The sequence below is a fragment of the Drosophila arizonae genome, chromosome 2 (genome assembly GCF_054131065.1).
Source record: "Drosophila arizonae isolate 15081-1271.41 chromosome 2, UAZ_ARI_1.0, whole genome shotgun sequence".
NCBI lineage: Eukaryota > Metazoa > Arthropoda > Insecta > Diptera > Drosophilidae > Drosophila > Drosophila arizonae.
In genome coordinates, this window is record NC_142922.1 from 8,128,265 (window position 1) to 8,151,431 (window position 23,167).

At 37.8% G+C, this 23,167-nt stretch overlaps 3 protein-coding genes across 5 annotated transcripts in view; 1 reads left to right on the forward strand and 2 right to left on the reverse strand.

The window, feature by feature from the left end:
• Nucleotides 1–17,955, reverse strand: part of LOC108617060 (uncharacterized) — a 41,499-nt gene extending 23,544 nt beyond the window's left edge. For 2 of the 3 annotated variants that reach the window (XM_018012703.2, XM_018012702.2), the window contains exon 1: nucleotides 16,948–17,954. The gene's annotated coding sequence lies outside the window, so the exon portion shown is untranslated. Of the gene's footprint in view, nucleotides 1–16,947 lie in introns of all 3 variants that reach the window. The other variant, XM_089462957.1, reaches the window with a different exon arrangement.
• A 540-nt stretch (nucleotides 17,956–18,495) lies between these two features.
• LOC108617065 (uncharacterized) lies at nucleotides 18,496–19,001 on the reverse strand. Its single transcript, XM_018012714.2, has 2 exons — nucleotides 18,832–19,001; nucleotides 18,496–18,759 (listed from the first exon to the last, which is right to left on the reverse strand). The coding sequence occupies exons 1-2, from the start codon at nucleotides 18,970–18,972 to the stop codon at nucleotides 18,637–18,639; spliced, it is 264 nt and encodes an 87-aa protein (XP_017868203.1). The 5' UTR covers nucleotides 18,973–19,001; the 3' UTR covers nucleotides 18,496–18,636.
• Nucleotides 19,002–20,531: 1,530 nt separating this feature from the next.
• On the forward strand, nucleotides 20,532–22,008 carry LOC108617643 (inactive CLIP domain-containing serine protease A3). Its single transcript, XM_018013483.2, has 4 exons — nucleotides 20,532–20,706; nucleotides 20,762–20,937; nucleotides 21,006–21,262; nucleotides 21,313–22,008. Exons 1-4 carry the CDS (start codon nucleotides 20,565–20,567, stop codon nucleotides 21,899–21,901), a joined length of 1,164 nt encoding a protein of 387 aa, XP_017868972.1. The 5' UTR covers nucleotides 20,532–20,564; the 3' UTR covers nucleotides 21,902–22,008.
• The last annotated feature ends 1,159 nt before the right edge of the window (nucleotides 22,009–23,167 follow it).

Below are 23,167 nucleotides of genomic sequence, written 5' to 3' on the forward strand. Positions count from 1 at the left end.
TTAACATAGGAATGCGCACAACAAAAATATAGAAATTGTCTAAATAAAATCAAGACAACAGGTTTTCAATTGGCTTTTGGTTTCATTTTCAATAATAAACAATGTGATTCCTTTGAACAGTGCCAGACAGACAAAACGTGGTAAAGATGATTTTTAAATAAATATTATTCAATTTGAGTGGGGCTTTTGTTAAAGTCGATGGGTGCGTCGCACGAGGCAGTAGGCGAATCATCAGCGTTTATGCATAATTTTCGAATACTCGTGAGTGCATTGATTCACGAAACTCACTCAGAAAACATGTTATAAAGCCAAGAGCTCAATCAAGTTTATTAGCATATCTGGCAAGAATTCTATTCAAATGCGACAAATTGTTGAGAAAGTCGCGTGACGAAGACGAGATACCCTAATACGGCATATGGGATGGATAGATTTTAGCATGGCAATTAGCTGTAGCTAATAAACAAATATTCGTAACTAATTGAATTCCAAATGTTACTCAATTTTTAATATCCTCTCTCTGTCTGCAGAGTATATAAAAATCAAGCTTACAAAGAATTTCATTCACTCTCGAGTATTTAGTGTAGGCTGTACCTGTAGCTTCTTACATTCGTTTGTATCTGTTCTCTATCTGTATCTGTATCTGTTTATGTATCTACGCATAACTTCCAGCTGGCTAGTTGGCTGTCTGACTGCTCCAGCAAATGGCTCGTTGATAATTTATATGTGTCGTCCGGCCCCCACAATCAAGTTACCAGCTCGCCTTTGTTTCTACACGCATTTTTATAGATAAACTGAGAACTGAGCACTGAGCACTGAGAACTGGGGAACTGGGAACACCACCAGCAAAGAGCAGCCAATTCAGTACGCTTTATTTCCGTTCATGTTGCCCACATCTTTTGATTTTCGGTTTAGAGCCAGGTTCGGTCTGTGTCGGTGTTTGTGTTTGTGTTTGTGTGTATCTGGCTGGCTTTACAGGCCACCTCACAATCTTACATATGTAATTGCAATTGCTGAGCGACTCACGACGCGACTTCGAGTCGCGCACCTTTTAATTTGTGCGGCATTCCGCAGCGCTCCCCTCTGCAGTGCCTTATTTTAATGTTGTGTAAAGTTCTAAGACCCCGATGTGAGCGCAACGGAAGTGCGTTCATTATTTTTAATGATTTTATTTAAGGAGCCGGAGCCATCGTCGAGTGAGTCCAACGAGCCTCGACTAACTACCTGCTACTACCTGCTGCTGCACTGCGGCACTGCTGCATGTCCCATGTCCCAAGGTTCCTTTGCCCGCCGCATTTGAATAGTTTTCCCAGGACAGGACAATCTTAGCACGCAAGCGGTCTATCCAGATGCTCAGCTCGGCATGTGGTGGGTTTTTCGTTTTGGGTTTTCTGTTATTTTTAGTGGACAGGAAATCGCATGGGTGTTATTCCTAGGGACCTCTCGAAATTCCGCCTCAGTCCCGGAGGCAATTAGTGACTGCGAGTCATCCAGCCAGTCATCGATGGCTGTTGGCCATTTATGCAAAGTATTTCGCAGATAAGAATGGGCACTCAGACACGATTTGGACGTAAACAAAGCAGTCGATGGCTGTAAACAGATTAGCTATTTGTAGACATATGACTTCATTGATCCAACAATTCCACATGACAACAGGTAGTTAGAATTGCGGTTCTCTTCAGTCAAGTCTCTCTCCCTCTCTCTCTCTCTCTCTCTCTCTCTCGCTCGCACTCTTTGTTGACCCAGCCATGCCCTCTGATCAATTAAGAGCCCTTAAGCCAAGCCGCAAATTGAGTTTGCTATAATTAAAAGCTGTGTACCCACTGCAACTGCAACTGTTCATATTGACAATTAGCAGCGACTTGCGAGACTTGAGCTAATTTTAATAATTGAATGCAATGGAAAAGTCTACAAGTTGACGTTGGGGTCTACGGAACTGCGCTCTAGCTACGTACATACATACGTACGTAGGTACGTCAGCGCATATATGTATGAATTATATTTTGATGCATATTTGCGGCATCGCACATTGACATTCAGTCCGACTGTCAGTCAACTTTGACCGCAGCAAATGCACAGGCCGGATAACAATTGTTGAGTTCAACGCGATGCGCATGAACGTCCCTGACTGCCAAGAGCCCAATTGTGGTGCTCGGTGGGGTTGGGTGGGGCCATATGCTGCACTGCACTGAGTCGGGCTGAGCTGGGCTGGGCTGCCAAGCCACTCACAATTATAAGCGCAAACAAAACAACAGAGCTACAAAACGTTGCATGACAAGACAACAACAACAACAACAACAACAATTGACAGTTGCATGTTTGCAGTTTTATTTCTTGAGATTTTTTTAATTCCGCTGACGTTTGACTCACGATATGGCCGAGAGCGCGCTTTAGAGAGCTCCGCAGCTGTATGAAGAGATCAGCTACTGGGACTTGATTGTTATGCATCGATTTACATATACAGAAAGCCGCAGCTCAAACTGATAGATGGATAGACAAAAGTCATTCAGTCAGTGATCATCATGATGATCATGAGCAGCAGCATCATCATCGAGTTAGCTGCTTCTTCATTTGAATCAATTAAACCTGATGCTGTCTATGCATGGGTGTGTGTGTGTGTGTGTGTGTGAGTCAAGCCATATTCATAATCGTATTCATACTCGCATTCGTATTCGTTTTTGTTTTCGTTTTTGATTCCCCAGCTACTGCTGCAGTTGATTGATCATTGACTGTATGCCGCGCCTAAAGTCACAAAATTCCATGAATTTTATTATAAAATCAGCTTTTCATAAAGGTCTACGATGTCTACTACTCACACACACGCACACGCACACACACAACTCAACATCAAAGGTCAAAAACACCGCACACAAGAGAGACCATGTGAAACCAGTTCAACTCCAACTCCCATTCCAACTGCAACCCCAACTTCAACTTTAATCCGAATGCACTCCAATTTCGATTTCAGTTTTCATTCGGCCTGCAGGTTCTTTTAATTCCTGGATAGGGTCTTTTCTGGATTTGTGTTATGTGTTAATACGTCAGCTGAAACAGGTCTGGGCTCGGCTTAGAATTGTTGTGGCTGTCTAGACCTCCAGAATTAACGGCCATTTTGATATCTCAGATAATGCTCTAACGCTTTGTTGGAAAATTTTAATTTATTTTCTGTTTCTTGTGTTTTTTCAATGATGTTTTGTTTCTTGTTTTTCTGTTGTGGCATTCATGGAATCTTTGATGGAATTTGGTTGAGACCCTGCCTCGTTCTAAGCCTAATAGATGGCCAGACAGCAGAGTGTCAAGAGTCCACCACAGGCACCAATAGGCGTTAGTTTAATGGCAGCAACAGGCGCAAATGCAAATGTCAGGGCGCATCGTTAAAGCCGAAGCTAATGGCTGGCTCATATATCAGGCCATGATCATATATCAAGCAATGCATAGAGAAAGACAACACAAGCCGAGATGCCGGCACGCCCAGCCCGAAATGCAACGCCTATTTAAGATGTTCGCCCTGTGTGATTTATTCGCTATTTTTTCCACTGCATATTTAATGAGTAATAACTGCACACACACACATACACAGAGAGCCCACATTTTGTATTTGCTCAACAATTACAAGAAAATTAGCCGAGCTGAAACACATGTAGATAGATACTCGAATACTATCTATACTACTATGTATATGCAAAGCAAAAAATGCAATCGCCCACACGATCTTCGAGCTGTCCAAAGAAATGAAAATGGGAATGAGCATGGACTTGGGCATGGCAATGGAAATGGAAATGGAAATGAAAATGGAAATGTTTGTTGTTGTCAGTTGAGTGCAAGTGGGCAGAATGTTGACTCCAAGTTCGCCTTCATACACAAATATAACAATGAGAGCAAGAAGAATGATGGCAATAATAATGACAATAGCAACAACAATGCAGTGCAGTAATAAGCAATAAATGTACATAAAGGTCAAGTTTAAGTGCCGACAATAGACAGAGATAGATGTAGACAAATTGAAAGAGGCAGAGAGTGCGAGCGAGAGCGACTCACAACAGATAAATTAATATTACGTATACGCAAACATTGTGTGGGTGTTGTAAGTCAATGGATACTCAAACACAGACGCCAACTGTGAATCGAATGTGGGCTACATTCGAGCAGAACAAAAAAAAAACAAGTTAAATCCACACGCAAATACTCTCAGATGTAAACTGCGCAACGAATCGAGCCGAAATAGACAAGAAAAATGTTAGAAAAGCCAAACAAACTACAAAGTGGGCCAAATAGATCCACATGTAGGTATTTCGAGGTATTCTCACAATATACATGCATATATATCAGTCACACTCTACGTACATATATACCTGAACATATATTTGAGCTGTTATCGCTTTAGCTATTTATCCGCTTTTAATTGCTGGCAAATGCAATTAGGCGTAAAGCCTATAAGTGTATGCTGTCCGCCCTTTTAATGCCAGGACAGGTATAATAATATCATACCGAAAATAAAAAAAAAACAATGAAAGCAATTTCATAACTGTAATCAGTGAACTACACAACTCAGCGTGCGTGTGTGTGTGTGTGTGTGTGTATCCAACGAGTCGTAGATTGATTCATTCATTAAATTGTGACGCTGGCTGCACAACAAAAAAGTTGTCTCCCGGGGTTGGGACCCCAGATCTTGGTAAGACTCGGCGACTCTTTGACTCAGCGAACCTTGACCAAGAGCAAGTGGCAATTAAAACTTGATGCCCGCCTGCGAGTGCGTGTGTCTTATGAAAGTGCCACGCCCACCACCAGATAACACACACATATGTCCATTAGAGAAGACATATATGAGCGGGTGTTAATTAAAATCAATTGATTCGACCCACTACGCTCGTCGTAGACGCTCCACTTAAAGCTCTTCTCGAGTCTCATCATTCCAAATAAAAAACTCTAAAATTAGCTACTTTCCGGCTAAACTGATGAGCCGTGATTTACATCAAGTCTATTTCTGATTGCATTTGTGCAGCTAAAAATAACTGAGGCTCTAATTGCTTGCCACGACAAAGACATACAGACATAAAGAGATACATATATATCTGATAAACATAAGAACAAATAGACCAACTAGTGTGGGGGTGGTTCAATAAATTGTGGCATTTGAGAGTGAAATAGTTACTGAAATATTTTTATAATCTTAGCTATATATTTATATATATTAAATATATTTTTAAAAGTTCATTGAAATAAATAAAATATAAACATAAATAAAATATAAATTATAAAATAATTAATTTGAAAAAAGGAAGTAGGAAGTTATATATGTATAAGAAAATGAATATTTATTGTATTAAGGTAATTAGACAAGTTCGCAACTTGTTTTTCAATGCAGACAGAGTGGACAAGTAGGAAAGCAACTCTCCTTTAAGGCTTATTGATTTTTGGTCTTATTTTTTCCTCAATTATTTACCGTTGAGCGCTCTTAAGAAGCGGCAAATACTGCCAAGTCGGCAGAAGCAAGTCCTACGACAATAATAATAACACTAATTTGCAGTAATTTATTCGAGTCGTTAACATTCGGGCCTTGCGTGTCGCGTGCATGTGATTAGCGATAATCTGACGATATATATGCATATATATATATGTATACTATGTATGTATATGTTTATATTATATATATTAGACGTTTATAGCTGCAAAAGTGGGCAAACGCAATGCACTTGAGTTAATTCTTTAAAGCGATTTGCAAACACACTATCGAGTTTATATTGCGCAACAGATCGAGTCTAAAGTATCTCTGATGTAATAAATTCTAATATATGCAAACTAATTTTTTTCCGTTTCATTTTTGCCCGTTTGCTATTATTTAGTATGCATCATTTGTCTAAGTCGCTGCGGCTTTCAGGTTTGTCTCCAAATGCCATGAGTCGCATGATAAGACTGGAAAAAACAAACGCAGATAGCATAACTGCCAGCTTTCGAGACTAGATAAACTGAAATTTATGCGCCAGACGAGCTTAACTGAATAATATTCCAAATAGTTTACGATCATTAAATCAAGTTAAATAGATTTATGACAAATATGTATTTGTTATAATAAGTAACTAACTACCTTAGTTGGTGTAAAATAAACTAAGACAGATTGACTTTTGGCTAACTTAACAGCGAGAGTCCAGTGTGGATATTAAAATTTCTAGAACAATTTAATTAGCCTTTAAATAAGTCATTTGCTTAAATGTAACTAATTCCATATATGGATACTACGTTTCAAAATGGCCTCTGAAATGAACAAATTAATATTCAATGCACATTTATAACAACAACAAAAGCAACAACAACAGTGCACAGACAATCGCCAACAAAAATACTCGAAATGAGGCCTTTGTCCAGCTAAGAAACAGCAAAAACAACTTGAAAAACCTTCGTGAAAAATTATCCACGACGTACAGAGAGAAAAAAATAAATAAATAAAAATAAATAAAAAGTTGTTTAAGCACGAACTTACACTAAATTGTCGTATTGTTGTTGCTATTGCTGCTGTTGTAGTTGTTGTTGTTGTTATTGCTATTTCTGCTTTTGGGCAACATTTCCATTCATATGGCCAGCAAATGCGTTAACGTTAACAACAATTGGTTTGCCCGCTAGCCAAGCGCGGCAGCTCGATTTTTGGTTTTTGGTTTTGTGCGCAAATCAATTGAAAGCGTCACGTAATCAGCGCAATCATTACGGCCCGTAAAAAAATATATATACACAATAACAACAACAACAGCAGCTTTGGCAAAAACGTCGCGTCTTCAAGCCGAGCAACGTCTCAACTTGACAGCACCAAATCAAATAAATCAAGCGTCGCACCCAAAATAAAATTAAAAATCCCCAACCAAAGCTTGCAGTTCGACCAAGCGAACAAGTTGTCCTCACAAATTGCTCGAAATTAACTAAAGAGAGTTGCATGTAAATGTGATACAAGATACGCTATAAGGCATATCTTTAAGATGAAATGTGGTACGATCCATAAAGAAAGTTTTAAATGGAAATGTGTTTCAAAAGGAGACGAAACTTTGGCGGGGAATCACACCACCTCGTCGAATACTTGATCATGATTTTTAATACATAAAATTAAATAAAAGTCAAAATTCATGAGACTACATAGAGATCAATAGTGATGCATTTATCTTATTTAGCTGAGTTTTTATTTTTAAGATTTATAAAACGAATTCTAGCTAAGTATCAGATAGTTCTTCAAATTCAAGTATCAAACTCTTATAGACATTTTGCTTCTAAGGGTTTCTTTAATATATATATTATATTTTTCAACTTGTATAAACAAAGTGACTTTTCCACATACCAAACTAATTAGTATATATTTATTTACAGTTCAGTTTTAGTTGTAGTCACTCTATTTTTCTGTTCGCCTCTAACAAGTTTTTCTTACAAGAATCGCATTTCTTAATGCGCATTAGTAATTGTGGAATGATGCACACACGTGATCGATTAATCGGTAATCGATAGCCGTCTCTACATCTTCATTAAATTGACCTTGTACCTCATAGCGCATCAGATCTTCGGTGTTACGCTTTACATTTACTCTCACTTCACGTTGGTGAACTGCATAACTCAAAAATCGATCAGCTCGTTAGTTAACCAACAAATTAGTTAATTATTTAAATATGAGCAACGGGATTTTGAAACAATCAACTGGTTTGCCAAAAGAGCAAGGTAACTAACTATCTTAGCTATTTCAGCTATTTCATGGCAGGAAATTCGTTAGCCGCCTACAGCAACTAAAGTTAAATGGAATTTAGTGAGCATCGATTAATCACTCACGGATAATAAATTTCTAGTTTCAGAAGTCTCTGAAAACCTGATTGAAATATCACTCAATGACAGTAAATTGGCAATAGCTTCTATATTTGACAAAAATGGAAGAACAAATAGCTTGAACTTTCTTTGTGGCTAAAAAAAAAAAAAAAAATAATAAAATAAATAAATAAACAAACAAAGCGAACAGAACAATATGCGAAAATTTACAAAAACGATCCATAACAAAAACTTGGTACACAAGTTGACACAAATTCGTTTGGAGTAAATGCAGAAAATACGAGAAAATTACACAAAGCGCCAAGTGAAAATTTATGAAATTTTAAATATACAAAATATAACAATTATAAACTCACTAAAAAACTGGTTTATTCAAATTAGACCCACATCTAACCACTCTTATACATTATCATATAAGTAAATATTCCAAATTTCTAGCTTAGCCACAGACAGATTTAGGTATAATAATGAAAGCTAGAGCTAAGAGCTGACAAACAATTTCAAGGCTTCACATTGCTAACCTACAAAAGCTGAACGTAAAAATAAACAGAACAGCATAAAAATCAGAAAAAATATACAAAATAAATTGAAAAGCAAAAAAATGTATGAAGCCAAACAGAAATCCGCAAACGGAAATACTTCAAAACAAAAAAAAAAACTAAAGAGAAAAAAAAAACAAACAAAAAAAAACATTTGGTTTTGTTTGGCTTTTGCAGTGCATTGTTGTTTTTGTTTTGCGCTTGCTTTTGTTTATGCCGTTGTCAATTTGCACTACTTGTTTAAACAAAAACAAAAAAGAGACGAATAATAAATAATAAATAATAATACAAAACCAAAAGCCATGCTCAAATGAAGAGCGACGCTAATTGAAACCGCGGCGGGTGCTCGAAATGGAGACACCTAAATAGAAGAATTTCAAGCAATCGAGATTTTGTATTGAGTTAAGAACTGTTCTTATAGCTTATTCGAGCACCATAAATGCGATACCTAATAAACAATTGGATCTGTTTCGCGCATGCAGCTCGAAAGGTGTTTAAATAAACACATTTGTCTGACAGCTGAGCGAATTGCTGTTTATGGGGTACGGGATTTCCAATTTCTATACTTGCAGCTGATATATAAAATGAGTTAGTTGATTTTAATAAGTAAATAGGGAAACTAAAATATATTATATATGAAAAATTAGACTGAAGAGCTTGTTTATATACCGAGTATTTTAAAATTATTTATCCAACTCAGATCAAAAATAAAATAAAACAGCTAACAGCTGCTATAGCATTATTGCCCATTTAAAATATTATATTGATATTATAATCTCTATATGGACTTGAGCATTGCCCCTGAACATGCATGTTTCATTTCCCAATTTCTATTTACTAAGGTTTCAATCTTTGCTCCTGAATACGCACATATTATACAAGATATATACTATATATATAAAAAAAAAATGTTTATATATTCTTATATATTCTAGTTCTCACATGCAAGAAATTTCTATTTAAAAAATTCTTCAATTTTATTGCAATCAAGAGTGTGGCATTCCCGCATACCCAATCAATTAGCAATCAAGTGTTTCTATTTCTCTTAACGTGCAATAGATCTATGATTTTACCCAACAACCACGGGGTTTTTCTTCACGAGTCGCACTCATAAATATTCAGAAATGCTCAAGAGGCAGCAGCAAAAAAAAAGTTATCGATTAACCAATACATTATTCATTGTCCAGCGTCTATCGAACTGAGTCGCTCAGTTAGTTCCTGCTGCACCCAGACAGCTAACTATTTGTGGAAGCATTTTAAATGTCTGGCTAAATATCAATTGCACAATTTGCCACTTGATTTTCCTTTTTCAATTAGGCCCAAACACACGTAGCGAGCAGTTAACAGACGCCAATTGCCACATTAATGCCCCATTAAAAGAGCATTGAAAAAACATTGTAGAAAATTCCACAGGCGCATCATAAGTCTTTAACCTTTAGATAATAACATGGAAAGCCAGATAAGAAAAAAAAGGGGTAGAAGAAGATGAAAAAGCAAAGAAAACAATATATAGTATATAGGAAAAAAAAAAAAAAAAAAAACAAGAAAAACTCAGCGGAAATTGGTGTAAAACTTGTCTTTGAAGGCGACGCGCGCTGCCAACGCCAACGGCACTCGCTCTCGGTCCGGCATGGGATCGGCTCAGATCGGAGTGGAGTCTGCATGCAGTTGCTCCCATTATAGTTGTTGTTGCTGCTGTTGTTGTTGCCGTTGTTGTTGCTGCTGTTGTTGCATAAAAAGCCAATAGCATTTTGTATCACATTGCAAGGCGTTGCTGTGGCAGTTGCTGTTGCTGTTGCTGTTGCCGCTGGTTTCAGGTTCCGATTCAGACCAAGCCAAAGCCACATTTTGGTGGCAGCTTTTCACTTCCGAGAGTTGTTGCTGCTGAATGAAATGGAGTGACTCAGTGCAGCAAGTAAACTTGACTCCTTGAAATGAGTTCATACCGTTCATTTAACCCAACATTGGCCAACGGTTGTTGTTGTTGGGAAAATATAAAACCAAAACAAGATGAAAAACTTTCATAATTACAGAAGCAAGCACTCTTCAAGCAGGCATTCAACTTTTTGCAGACACTGTGCAAATGTGCGCAGATTGGCTCTTGCTCCGTTGCTGCCAGTAAGGAGCTGATTATTTAATCGAAATGATTATGTTTGCCATCGGCTATTAAATGTAATCATCAAACAACAACCACAACAACAACAACAGCAATAGCAGCGGTAGCTATTCAAATTGCCCGCCTTCCCAGCTCGAATTTGTTGCACTTTGATTGCCTATAATTAGGCAGGAAACAACATAAGTCACAAGATCCCAGCTGATATCAAACAATCAAATGCAACAATTTCGCTGAGATTAGCGCACACACTGGAGAGTGCATCAAAAACAATGCCAGCATGCGACAATTGTTGTTGTTTATCATTCACAGTGCGAGTTCGACTTGATGGGCGAGCCGAGGCGGCAGCTGCTAGTTAAGTGAAATTACAGAGTTACGTTCCATGTGAAAAGTGCGTCATTGGCTTTGTTTATTGAAGCTCACATGACAATTTATCCGAAAGAAATGCCAAACAAAGTGAAAATATCTTCAAATTATTGTGCCTTGATGCTTCAACTATAGTCAAATAAATCGATCTTTCTTTGAATATAATATAATATATAATTTCAATTCCGAATATTTAAATACATCAGATTTCAGTTTACAAATATAAAATTTTGTATAAATCTCAATTGAATCCAAGGCATGTGGCTTTGAGTCTTTTGTTTTGATATTTAATACCCAGTAAGAGTGCTCTAGTCGAAAATGTCCGACCAAGAGATACTGATACCTAGCAAAAAGCTGTTACAATGATTCATTGGATATCATATGAAAAACGCTCTATTCGAAAGTGCTGCAGCAGGAGTTGCCGGTATTCAACGAAACACATGCACAAATAGTAGATTGCTCCATCTTTAATCATATGACATTAAAGCTTGACATAAATGAAATCAGAATAAACAGAAATCATAATTCATATTAGAATACATATTTAACATAGCAAATATCTAGCTTTAGTGATTGACGAGTTCCGAAAGAGAGTCTAATGAATATATCGACTTCGTGTAATCCGTAGAGCTTCCTTCTGCCCTCTGTCCCACACACTTGCACAATCACTATATAACCTTTCAAATCAATGTCAATAGCTTTTAGACACAAATGATCTTTAATAGTATTTGCTCACAGAATAATTGCCATGCAATTTGCTAAAGCACCGATAATATAGCTTTTGATTTATTGTGGCCAGCAATTCATTTAGATAACTTGGCTTAGGTAACCAACGAGATAGCATACCAGCTGATTATACACGACGTTAGCTGCGAGGCTGTGAATCTCAGTTCCAGCTATGCATGAGCTGAATCTTCAGCTATAAAAACTATTCCACACGCATTCGTATTTATCTGCGCCTATATGCTGCTTGTACTAAAAATTTACACACGAACCTAGTGCGAAAAGCATTTCATAAGAATTTCAACAGAACTGTGAGACATAAAAAACTAAACTAACTAAATGTGAAATACAACAAAGCAGCCTCAATCGCAGTCGCAGTCGCAGCCGCAGTCGCAGATACTGGGCAAACGGTCAAGAATGCGTGCTGTTTTATAAGATAGAAACTCTGGGCATGGTTAGGTGTTCTAAGCCAGCTGCCAAGCACTCGGATTGCACAGCCCGCAATGTAAATACGCTTATCGTGGGCGAGGCTTACGGTTCGCAGCTTACGGGCCAACAGTCCGTTGTAATAGTCAGCTGTCAGCTGCCAGCTGCGAGCTGTAAAAAAAAAACAAAACACATTTTTATCGCCTTTTGGTGCTCAGCTTTCGTCGCTTGAGGTTTCACCTGAATATTGATAGCATTTTTTTTATTTCCAGTTAGAGTTTAGCACATGTTTTAATTGCGTTTCCAAATTGATTTTAAATGCTTTGACACGGTTCTATGGCCATAATAAATGGTCAAGAAATTAAATATTAATGAACAGCTTTGATATCTAAGCCATGAGGCATTTCAGTCAACATTCAATATTCACTATACAATTAATTAAAGCAGCACGCAAAGCCACCTGTCCAAGCGACGTTCAAGTACTTAATTATCATTCCGAGTAAGACAGATACTCAATAATAAGGTCAAATTGGCTATTTTAACAAAATGCCTTGAATACGCAGCAATAAATGTTCGAAAATCAATTAAAACAAAACGAACATTATTCACTGCAGCTGTTGCTGCTGCTGCTTCTTCTTCTTTCCTTTCTACCTCTTCTCTTTTGGCTATACCTTAAGAAAACAAAAACCCCTTTAAATGTGTCCAAATTATGCAAATATTTTTGGCTTTTTCTTTTTACTTTGCGACGCTTTGAATTTGTTTACAAAAAGTTGTTTTTGAAACATAAAAAATGTATATAAAAAGAAGACAAAGAAATCAAAAACAAGTTAAATAACAAATTGATAAATATTAATAAGGCCGCAAGAAAATACCACCACACTAAAAACAAAAAAAAACGTTAAGAAAAAACTTGTATTTTTGTCGGCGCGCTTCGCTGCATGCAGATGCGCAAATACACGGATACATAGATACGCAGAGACGCACAGAGATACATCCGAGTCGGTTACAGTAACGGCTAAAAAGCTCGCTGTTTATATCATTTTAACGGCATTCGTTGTATGCAAAGCACACTTGTATCTGCTAGATACAAATTGCAATCAGGTGTAAACACAAATGCGCCGACAAAAGGCGACGCGTGTGCGCGTAACTTGAGATACAATCTAGTTGTATACACACTCCAGATGAGTGTCTGTGTGTGTGTGTGTGTGCATTTATTTATTGTTGTTGGTTGCTGTGCAGCTTATGGTATTTAAGTTTGAAGTAAAGCAGCGAAGCCAGCTACAAAGTATCTTAGAGATTGCAAATGAGCAGAGGGCAGAGCGGTCTCGAATTTCCTTGGCATTAGAACGTTTTGTATCTGGCAGATACTTTCAGTTGTAATGCCACATGATTAAGTGCCATCTAAACAGCCTAAGCCCTCAGCATTATCTAAACAGTAGCCAAATCGCCCAGATAAGACACTTGTAAAGCAATTTACGTCTGCTGACAGTTACAGCTGCGTAATTCATAGTGTGACTCAATTATTTAATCAATTTCATTAGAGCTGTTTAAGGTGTAGTAACAACAATGATTCATTAACAGATGACCTTGTGTCTAATAAATAGTTTACAACAAATTAGAGGTGACAGCGTGAAAAGACTTGAACCACAATTAATCTGTTTTCGACTTGAAGCTGAAAATAAACAAATGTTCTCTAGGAGACTTTATAACAGCCGAGCAATCGGCAATCTAGAAACAAACTGTAGAATAACTGTTTAACTGTACAAGTTAATGTCACGCATCGAGATACGACGAGGGCTATAATCAATTTAAGATTCGCCTGGCCTCAAGTGCCTAAAGGCAAGCCAATGACAATCTAGATCAGATCAGAACAGAACACCCATATGTATATAATCTTCACCACATGAATGACTGTGAATGTAGAACATGATTTCTAGACGATTTCAGTCTACGTGCAGTCCAGTGCGTTGCGCTCCAATAAGCGCTGCCCAGTCAATTGCTCAACCACCCAGAGTGGATCTTGTGAATATACATTCATATATATGTATGTGTATATGCATATCCATATTTATGTATCTGTACGTACGCATGTTTAGCCATTTGCAGCCACTTCCATTGCCAAAGGGAATAACTCTTCTCTCTCTCTCTCTCTCTCTCTCTCTCTTTGCTTTGCAAAACAACCTTGTGCCATTTGCCTTTTACATACATGTATGTGCATGCGATATATATCGAAGAGCCATAATTAAAATCGAAAAGTGTTGCCCCAAAAGCCAGCCGACTCTCAACTTGCAATTCAAAAACCCAAAACAAAAAACCAGAAAACGCGCGCTTGCGTTTTGCGCACCTGTTTTCAGAGCTAGCTGCCACGCCCCGCACCGCTTCGCACCGCAACGCCCTCGCTGCTGCAGTGCTCCCTTGTCAGTTGGCCTGTCCGGCCAGTTTTGCGTTTTATGAAACAATTACGAGTTCCAATCGCACACAACAACAACAACAACAACAAGAGCAACAAATCGAAACCAAACCAAAGCCAAACCGATTCGAGTTGAGTCGCATCGATTGAAGCCCCCGACGGCTGCCAATTCGTATCGAGCACCAAGTGGCCAACAAGCAGTTGGCCAACTTGGGCAACTTGGCCACGAACCAGCGGCACGCAGGCGGCAGGCGGCAGCCGCTCGGGGGACCCATAGACAAAGTATTACTGCAACGTTGTTGTGGGGCAAGCCAATGCAATGTGCAGCCGCTGCACAGTGGGCACAGTGGGCACCATCCAAGACAAAACGTTGCTCAAATACCCCATTTGCAGTCCATTCTGAGCAGGTTTTCGTGAGTTCTCTTTGAGCATTCAAATTGTAAACAGATAAAAACTTGAAATAAAATTAAATTTATATATAAATTTATATCTTTTTTTATATTTATAAATATATTTATAAATTTGCTATATATAAATATATTTGTATAGATTTGTAGGACTTTGATAGGTGTTAGCCTTATTAGAGCTTTAAATTATCTTTTGATTATACATATTTCGCTTACTGAAGCATAAAGTTTATATAATTATTGACTGTTTATAAATAATAGTTATTAGCTTTGAGCAGCTACAACAATAGTTCCAATGGATATAATCCGCCGTGAAAACAATTTTCCGGAAACAACTATCCACTCTACTCTATCAACTATAATCAATTATAGGAAATCCTTTAAGGATTTCAAAGCTGCTTATGTCATTGCGCTTGTATATCTGGTTTGTGGCCACAGTGCCTGCAAATCGGATGCTGTCTGGCTTTTGGCCCGGTTTGCCTACGATTGGAGGAGCTTTGATCGACGATTGCTTCGATTCGATCGCCTTTTTAGCTCTGGCGTAAAATTGCATTGTTGTTGTTATAGTTGTTGCTGTTGTTGTTGTGCGCCATTAAGGCAACAACTGCTACACAGACAGCGTAAGCGAAACCTGTAGAATTTACAATTACAACAACAACAGCAGCAACAACAACAACAACAATATCTGGTAGCTGCGTCAATGCTTTTTGCTTGCTGGCGCATTTGCAATTGAAGCGTGGCTCAAAGTGAGCGTCATGTGTCTCCACCTCACCGCCTCGCCCAGCTCCACTGCACACCACTGTTGCCACACACACACACAGACACATACACATCGATGCTTAACGTGTTTTTTATATAACTTTTTGCATAGTTTGTATCAAGTTGTTGTTGTTGCTGGTTTTCATAAAGTTGTTGTTGACGGCTTGGCTTAAAAATGCTGCTGCTGCTGCTATTTGTTTATTTCTGCAGCTTTTTTTTTTTTTTTTTTTTGGTGGGAATATTTGGGCTATTGAAGTTGGAATTTTGTTTTCCAGTTTGTATTCATTTATGCAGCTAAGCATTTGAATGAATGGAGCAACTGCCATGAGTCATGGTTCAAATTCAATTGCAAGCAAATTGCGGTTAGTTTTGGCTTAGCCGGAGTTACTAAGACGAAAGCGCAGCTAATATTAACTGTGTGATTAACTGTGCGAAAAATGTTTAAGTCATATGTATACAAAAAATTATTTTATACGTCAACTGAATTTATATATTTAACGATCTTTTACATTTATATTTATTCTTTATAAAAAATTTTAATTTTATATAAATTTTAAGAGCTCTAAGATATAACTATATTAACAATATAGACTGAAAACTAATATTTATCGATTCAGTAAAACTTTTAAATAAATTTTTAGAGCACTATTTGAAGCCTAAATACCAAAATTAATTAAGCTTATCTTAAAGTCATATATTTGATTGTAACTTTATAAGCCTACCAAATTTTAGATGCAATTACTAAGTGGATGTACTTACTACATTCCTTAACTAGCCGCATGAGTTTCTTGAACTTTTTAGGCAGAGTTTTTAATTAGTCTTATTTAATGTTGAACAATTACGCTTTACTTGTCCGCCTGTGAGCCGAGGAAATGGGTAACAGCTAAAGCTCTTTCTCTCATGACTTGCAGCGTGTTCCGCAATTGTGTTGAGCAATTTGCTGATTATCTCATAATCAGCTTCGCCTCGCCTTACACTCAATTTGAGGCGAGTTGAGCTTAATGAAGCTGCAAATCGGTTCGGCAATCAGCCTTTGGTTACATCAGCCCCAAACGAAAACAATAATAATAAACAAAACCCAACAACAACGACTACAACAACAGCGACAAAATGAAAAGCCACCAAATAAAAGCAGATACATGAAATAAATTTGATTTACAAGAGAAAACTCGATTGCATATCAAATTTGGAATTTGCTATCAAATTTGCGCAAATCGAATTCAATTTTGGCGCGCAATTCAGTGAAAGTTGAAATGTTTTTTTGGTTCGCGCGGAGCCAGTTCAAATGTTGGTCAATGATCCATTGGGGGGGAAGTTAATGCCTTACAAAGATAAAAGACTCCGCGAGGGACATTCCACAAGACCAGGTAAAGAGATTAGAGCCAAACAATAAAAAATATTAAGGCTATTACTCACCAATTCGGACAACAAGTGGCTTCGCGTTCCAGATAAGGGCGAACCTCTCGAAACTGGTTGGGAAATCGCCGTTACAATTATTTTGGGACCTTAATTCACTTTCGTTATACGCGCGGCCATTGATTTGTTCAACGATAAGGCGTTTGGGCATTAACCCTTATGCATACATATTTTGAACAAATTTGGTATTATTATTTTATTTTTTATTTTTTGCTGCTACCCAATTTCCGCGCACAGCACAATTATTATTTCTAATTTCTTATTTCGTGTGAATTGGCTTTTTGTTTTCTTTGTGTATCGTCACACTTTTCACCACTTGCAATTGATTATTTCTTCTTTTTCTTTTTTCTTTTTCTGTTGGGATTTTTGTGTGTTTCCTTCTATTTCTATTTTCCAAGCAAAAGCAAACAAAAAACGAATACAAACTATCCGTGTGTGTGTGAGCAGTTTGCAACTGTGTGCGTGCGGTCTTCTTGTCTCACTCTAACCGGTTTTCGTTTATGTTTGTGTTTATGTTTCTGCTGTTGTTTCTTCTGCGCAGGCGCGGCGGCTGCAAAATGTTGCAATTGCAGTAGTGGCCAAACAAATTGATAATTATTTAAACACTGTTTAAAAAATAGAATTCGCTTGGAAGTTAATATTCTCTAATATTACGCATACACATGCACATACACGCACACAAACACCGAAACGCACAGTGTTGCACAGGTTCAGGAATGCAGGCAAACAGGTGTCGATGTCGCGTTGTTTTGGCTTCTTCCTCTTCTTCTTGGCCTGCTTTGATTTTTTTAAGTTTTTACAGTTCGCGCTGGTTAATGTATCAGTCGTTTATTGGAGTGTATTAATTTCGTTGTTAGTATTGCAAAAACTTTCTCATGTTTTGGTTTAGAGTCATTAATTAAAATGTATCTTAACTCTAACGTTTAGTTAGAAAACAAATATTAAGCACACGCGCTCCGCACGTCTTCACGATTTGACTTCTGAAGTGCAACTGTCATCGAAAACAAAAAACGGCTTAAGTCGATAGCACGATAGACGTTATGTATCGATTGGCTTTGAGCCTATTCGAGTGTGACCATAGCACAATAGCTGCCAACTTGTTCTATAGCTATTTACTAATTTTTGTTTTCTAAGAATAAATGCAATGTTTTAAAATTTATGTTTCTCTTTTTATGATGGTTAAATAGTTGGAATAATTAAAAACTCCCTCTTGGCTAGTTCTACAATATGAATATATTTAGTTCCGCAGCCAACGTTAAGTGAACACTGTTCGTTTTGCAGCCAACTTCACTTGAGCTGAAATTTGCGCGCAGCCAACTTCACGCGCAGTCAAATTGCGCGCCAACATTTCTATTTAAACAACAATTATGCAAGCATAGATTTGATCAAATAATTGTTATCAAATGCACTTTTTGTTTTTGTGATAACATATGGTATAAAATGCAGCTTTTAATATATGTTCAAGTCAATTTTCATATCCTGCTATAATACAACATAAGCTCAATTATAAATTTTCAATTATTTAATCATCAAGACAAACACACTTAATCTTTTTTATTTTTGTTTTAAGCTGTTCATTTACTATGGAAACTTCATTTTACATATGCGGAACTTATACGCAACAATATTTTTATTTATTTATATTATTATATTTATATAATTTATATTATTAGAGAATTAAATTCCCCACTAATAGGGGCGGAAACGTTCCTCTAGACTTTTAAATATTTGCTTTGGTGTCTCATCATCGTATCCTGGCTCTATCTTATCAGACTGCACTGAGGCCAAAACTATGAACTTGGCGTGAGGGTTCTAAAAATAGAGAAAACCAAGTGAAATAAAAAACTTAGCAAGTTTTTCTACAATTTTTAGCTAAAAACTCACATCCTTTGGATGATCGTCCCTCCATAGGTCAGCTGACTCCAAATAGGCACGCAAAAGCATACGCCAATGCCAAAAATTCTCTGGCCCATGCAACTTTGGTATGGCCGAGAAGTCCAATAATACGTGACCACCGCTGAACATTTCGATTCGTAATATGAATCGAATTTTTGACTAGGCAACCAACTAGAGTTGGTCGATAGGGCAAAAGCTTTGCATGCTAAACTTTCTTTATCTAAGCTTAAAATATTTAAATGTCTTACGGTTCTTTTTTTTTATTTTTAGTTAAAATGTTTATCGAAGTGTTAAGCGTTTGTTAACAACAAAAGCAACAACCATAATAATAATAACTATTATACCAGTGCTCATGCTAGTGCATGTTTGCACAATTAAACCATTAAATTGTTAAAATCAAATCAAAAATTGTCACAGCCAACACACACAATGAAAAAAAAAAAAGAAAAAAAAAAAAAAAAAGAAAAGCGACATGAAAATAATCACTATCAAATTTGTCAGCGCAATTTATTTATTATCCAATGACCGCATATCGAATACAGACAGAGTTTTTTCACTCTATTTGCTAGCCTCGCGGCTTTCGGGTGAGTGTACAAAATGTATTTGTTATTATTATGGATGGACGTTTGTTTATTTAATTTTCACACATACACAAAGGCATGCATACTAATATACATGTGAATAGCTGACACTCTATATACACTATAAATCAATTTCAGCTCATCAACTACTTTGTTATCTTTGGCTTAACAAACGTCTACAGTATATTTTAGTATATTTTCATACTAATTATTGCATTTAGAAACGTATGTATAAATTATATTTTTAATAATACACATTAATGTGAACGCTATATGAATTATAAAGCGTTTTTTTTTAAATTATTAATAATTGTATATTTAAAAAAAATTTATATTAATTACTAAAATATATTATTACCATTCAAATAAAATAAAAATAAATAAAATTTAATAAAATTACATACAAAAAAAAAAAAAATTACTTTTTCGCTGAATTATACAGGCTACTCAAGATTTATAGTAGCTCAGGTAATACAGTATTTGGAATATAATCTAAGTTCTAAAAGAATTTAAATCAGGGTTTTGAGATATTCGAACTTGAAAACGCCACATTAAAATTTTTCGGCTTTATTTGGGATATATACATATGAAATATATTTTTGTATATACATACATCTACTCTCTCTTCTAAATATTAAATAAATTATTTATCGTCATTTATCATCTAGACATCGCTTGTTCAATTAACTGATTCATAAAAACTGATAAGTTTTAAAGGGGAATTTCCCTTTTCAAGAACAAAGAACAACATTTTAAAGTATAGCTTGCAATATTCTAACTATTTCTTATCTATCCATATTAATGGATATGTAGCCTTTGAAGGAGCTAAAAATTTCCGACTTTCATAAAATGTATTCGCCTGCATAAAACCATTAAGCAGAGTGTCTAAAGCATTCAAATGTCGCATTGATTATCTCTCATATTGTTGCTGTTCTTTATGATTGCGGTTGAAAGCGTTTAATATTTCTTTTTTTTTTTTTTTTTTTTTTTACGTTATGCAGCTCGGAAAATCCCTGAGCTGGGGCTAACTCAAAACTGAGGTCGTTTGGCTGGTAATTTATTTGCTGGACGTACGCTCGGATCGCCCTATATAGCCAGCTGGCATGTCACTTAACCAGGTTAGTTGCCATTGTATAGGCGATGAATGCACTACTCTCAACACTTGGCCTGCTGCTCCTCCAGCTGCTCGGTGACACTGGTGTGCACGGCTGGAGCTTTGGCTCCCTAACAGAGCAGAGCGCACCCCAGCCCAGCGATGCGGGCAATCTGTATAATCACACGCGTAAGTCGAAGCTGTCGAGTGGCATATGAAGCACTTCTGACTTGACCTCTTGCAGTGCTCGCGCGACAATTGATTGTGGGCACCTTGGTGCCGCCCATAACGGGCATAGTGACTCCCGGCGCAAGTAATTGCCGTTGCGTGCCTGCTGGATCCTGTCCGAATCCGTTGCCCACGCCTCCGAATGACGGCAGTGGTCAGCTGGATATACGCATTGTGAACAATGGCGGAGTGGTGAGTTGCTTGACCAGGACGTCTAGATGATGCAGGGACCATCAGTCTTATTCGTGTTCTGCTTTCAGCCCACAGCCAGCACCACAGCGGCTCCTTTGACATGTAACTATGGGCTTGTGGCCTGCTGCCAGCCGGGCAACTATCAGTGCGGATTGCGTTTTCCACCTCCAGCAGGCTCGGCTCTGGCTGGTCCCGGGCAAGCCAGCTTCGGCGCGTATCCCTGGCAAGCGGCGCTGTTGACTACAGCAGACGTGTATCTGGGCGGTGGGGCGCTAATCACAGCACAACATGTGCTGACTGCTGCCCACAAGGTCTACAATTTGGCGTGAGTACTTGGTGGCCCGCACTCCGCAGCTCGTCCTAATTCTCTGCCAGTTTGAACTCCTTTAAGGTGCGCCTGGGCGAATGGAATGCGGCCAGCATTAGTGAGCCCATACCGGCGCAGGATGTGCTCGTCTCTAATGTCTATGTGAATCCCGCTTTCAATCCCAACAATCTGCAAAACAATGTGGCCATATTGAAGCTGGCCACGCCCGTCTCCCTTACCAGCCGCTCCACCATTGGCACCATTTGCCTGCCCACAGTCAGCTTCGTGGGACAGCGCTGCTGGGTGGCTGGCTGGGGCAAGAATGACTTTGGGCCGACGGGCGCATACCAGGCGATTATGCGTCAGGTGGATGTACCTCTAATACCGAATGCCAATTGCCAAACGGCACTGCAGTCCACGCGCCTCGGGCCGGCCTTTGCTCTCAACCCCATCAGCTTCATCTGCGCCGGCGGCGAACCTGGCAAGGATGCGTGCACCGGCGATGGCGGCTCTCCCCTCGTCTGCACCAGCAATGGGCTCTGGTATGTGGTCGGCCTCGTCGCCTGGGGCATTGGCTGCGGGCAGGCTAACGTGCCCGGGGTCTACGTCAATGTTGGCGCCTATTTGCCCTGGATACAGTCAACGCTTTCACTGTAGGCCCAAAGGCCCCTCGCTGAGTCATCGATAGCTCTCGCTAGCTTGATTAGTAGATCCCATTATCATTAGACGTTAATCAATTATAATAAAAAACTTATTTATCTCCATTTGTGTTTATGATATTTCAGCCGTTTTTCTTTAGATATAATCTGAGCAGTCAACCGATTTGTCATTCAATCAATCTACTGACTGATTTGATATTGTTCTTAAAAGATTAGCCAGGTGGCGACAGACAGTAGATACTGATGACTCTGCCAGTAATAGGCCAGGAGATTCTTGCTCACATTTTCTCACATTCATGGGCTTCAGTTGTTAGTTAAAACAATGAACGTTTACAAAGACACTTTCATAGTGTCATATATCAAAATATAATGAGGAACAAAAAACAATAATTCACAAATTTACATTCCAACTCACGTGAGTTAAATGCAATTAAGCGTATTCATTGAGCAAATTTACTTTTGTCGAATGCTTACAAACTTCAAAGCTGAGATCATACGGAAAATACTTAAGTACAGCTCATAATAGTTTACAACTTTTCTTACTCAAGTCTATGACTTTACTTAAGTGCAGTTTAGAGAGGGAGTGAGTGAAATAGAGTGAGAGACAGAGAAAGAGAGAGACCGAAAGATAGATAGAGAAAGAGAGTGAGAGTGAGGTATGAAGAGGAAATGAGAGAGAAGTAGAGAGAGATAATAACGAGAGTGAGAAATAAATAGAGGAGTTATGCCTTAAAAAAAAAATATTTAAAGCTTAAGAGCAAAATAACAATTTAATGGGGGATGTCTGTTAAAGCTGGAAAACTTAATATTAACCCTATTTTCCTGTCTCTCATTCTGAGTGCATCATCTCTATGAATGCATTTAAACATTTAATCTGTCAATTGACTCAAATAATTATTCTGATTTACGACTGCTGACAGAATAATCTAATAACCATTTGCATTGAAAATAATTACTTTACTAACAAAAGAATGTAAATTGTTAGATATTAGGTCAAAGCAATCATTATTAGACTTGATAAAGTGGTAAAATGTTTTATAAAAATAAAAAGACAAAAAGAAAAATTAACAATAATAGAATAGAAGAGTAATATCATTATGAATAATACTAATAAAAATAATTATGGTAATAAGAGAACAATCGGACCCCCCATGAGCCTTATCCATATTTTTCGCATGAAGTGTACCCACATTTGTAGACGCATCAGCTACAACAGGTTGCTTTCAGCATTGAGACATGTGTTACCGTTGTAGTCGCTGTTGTC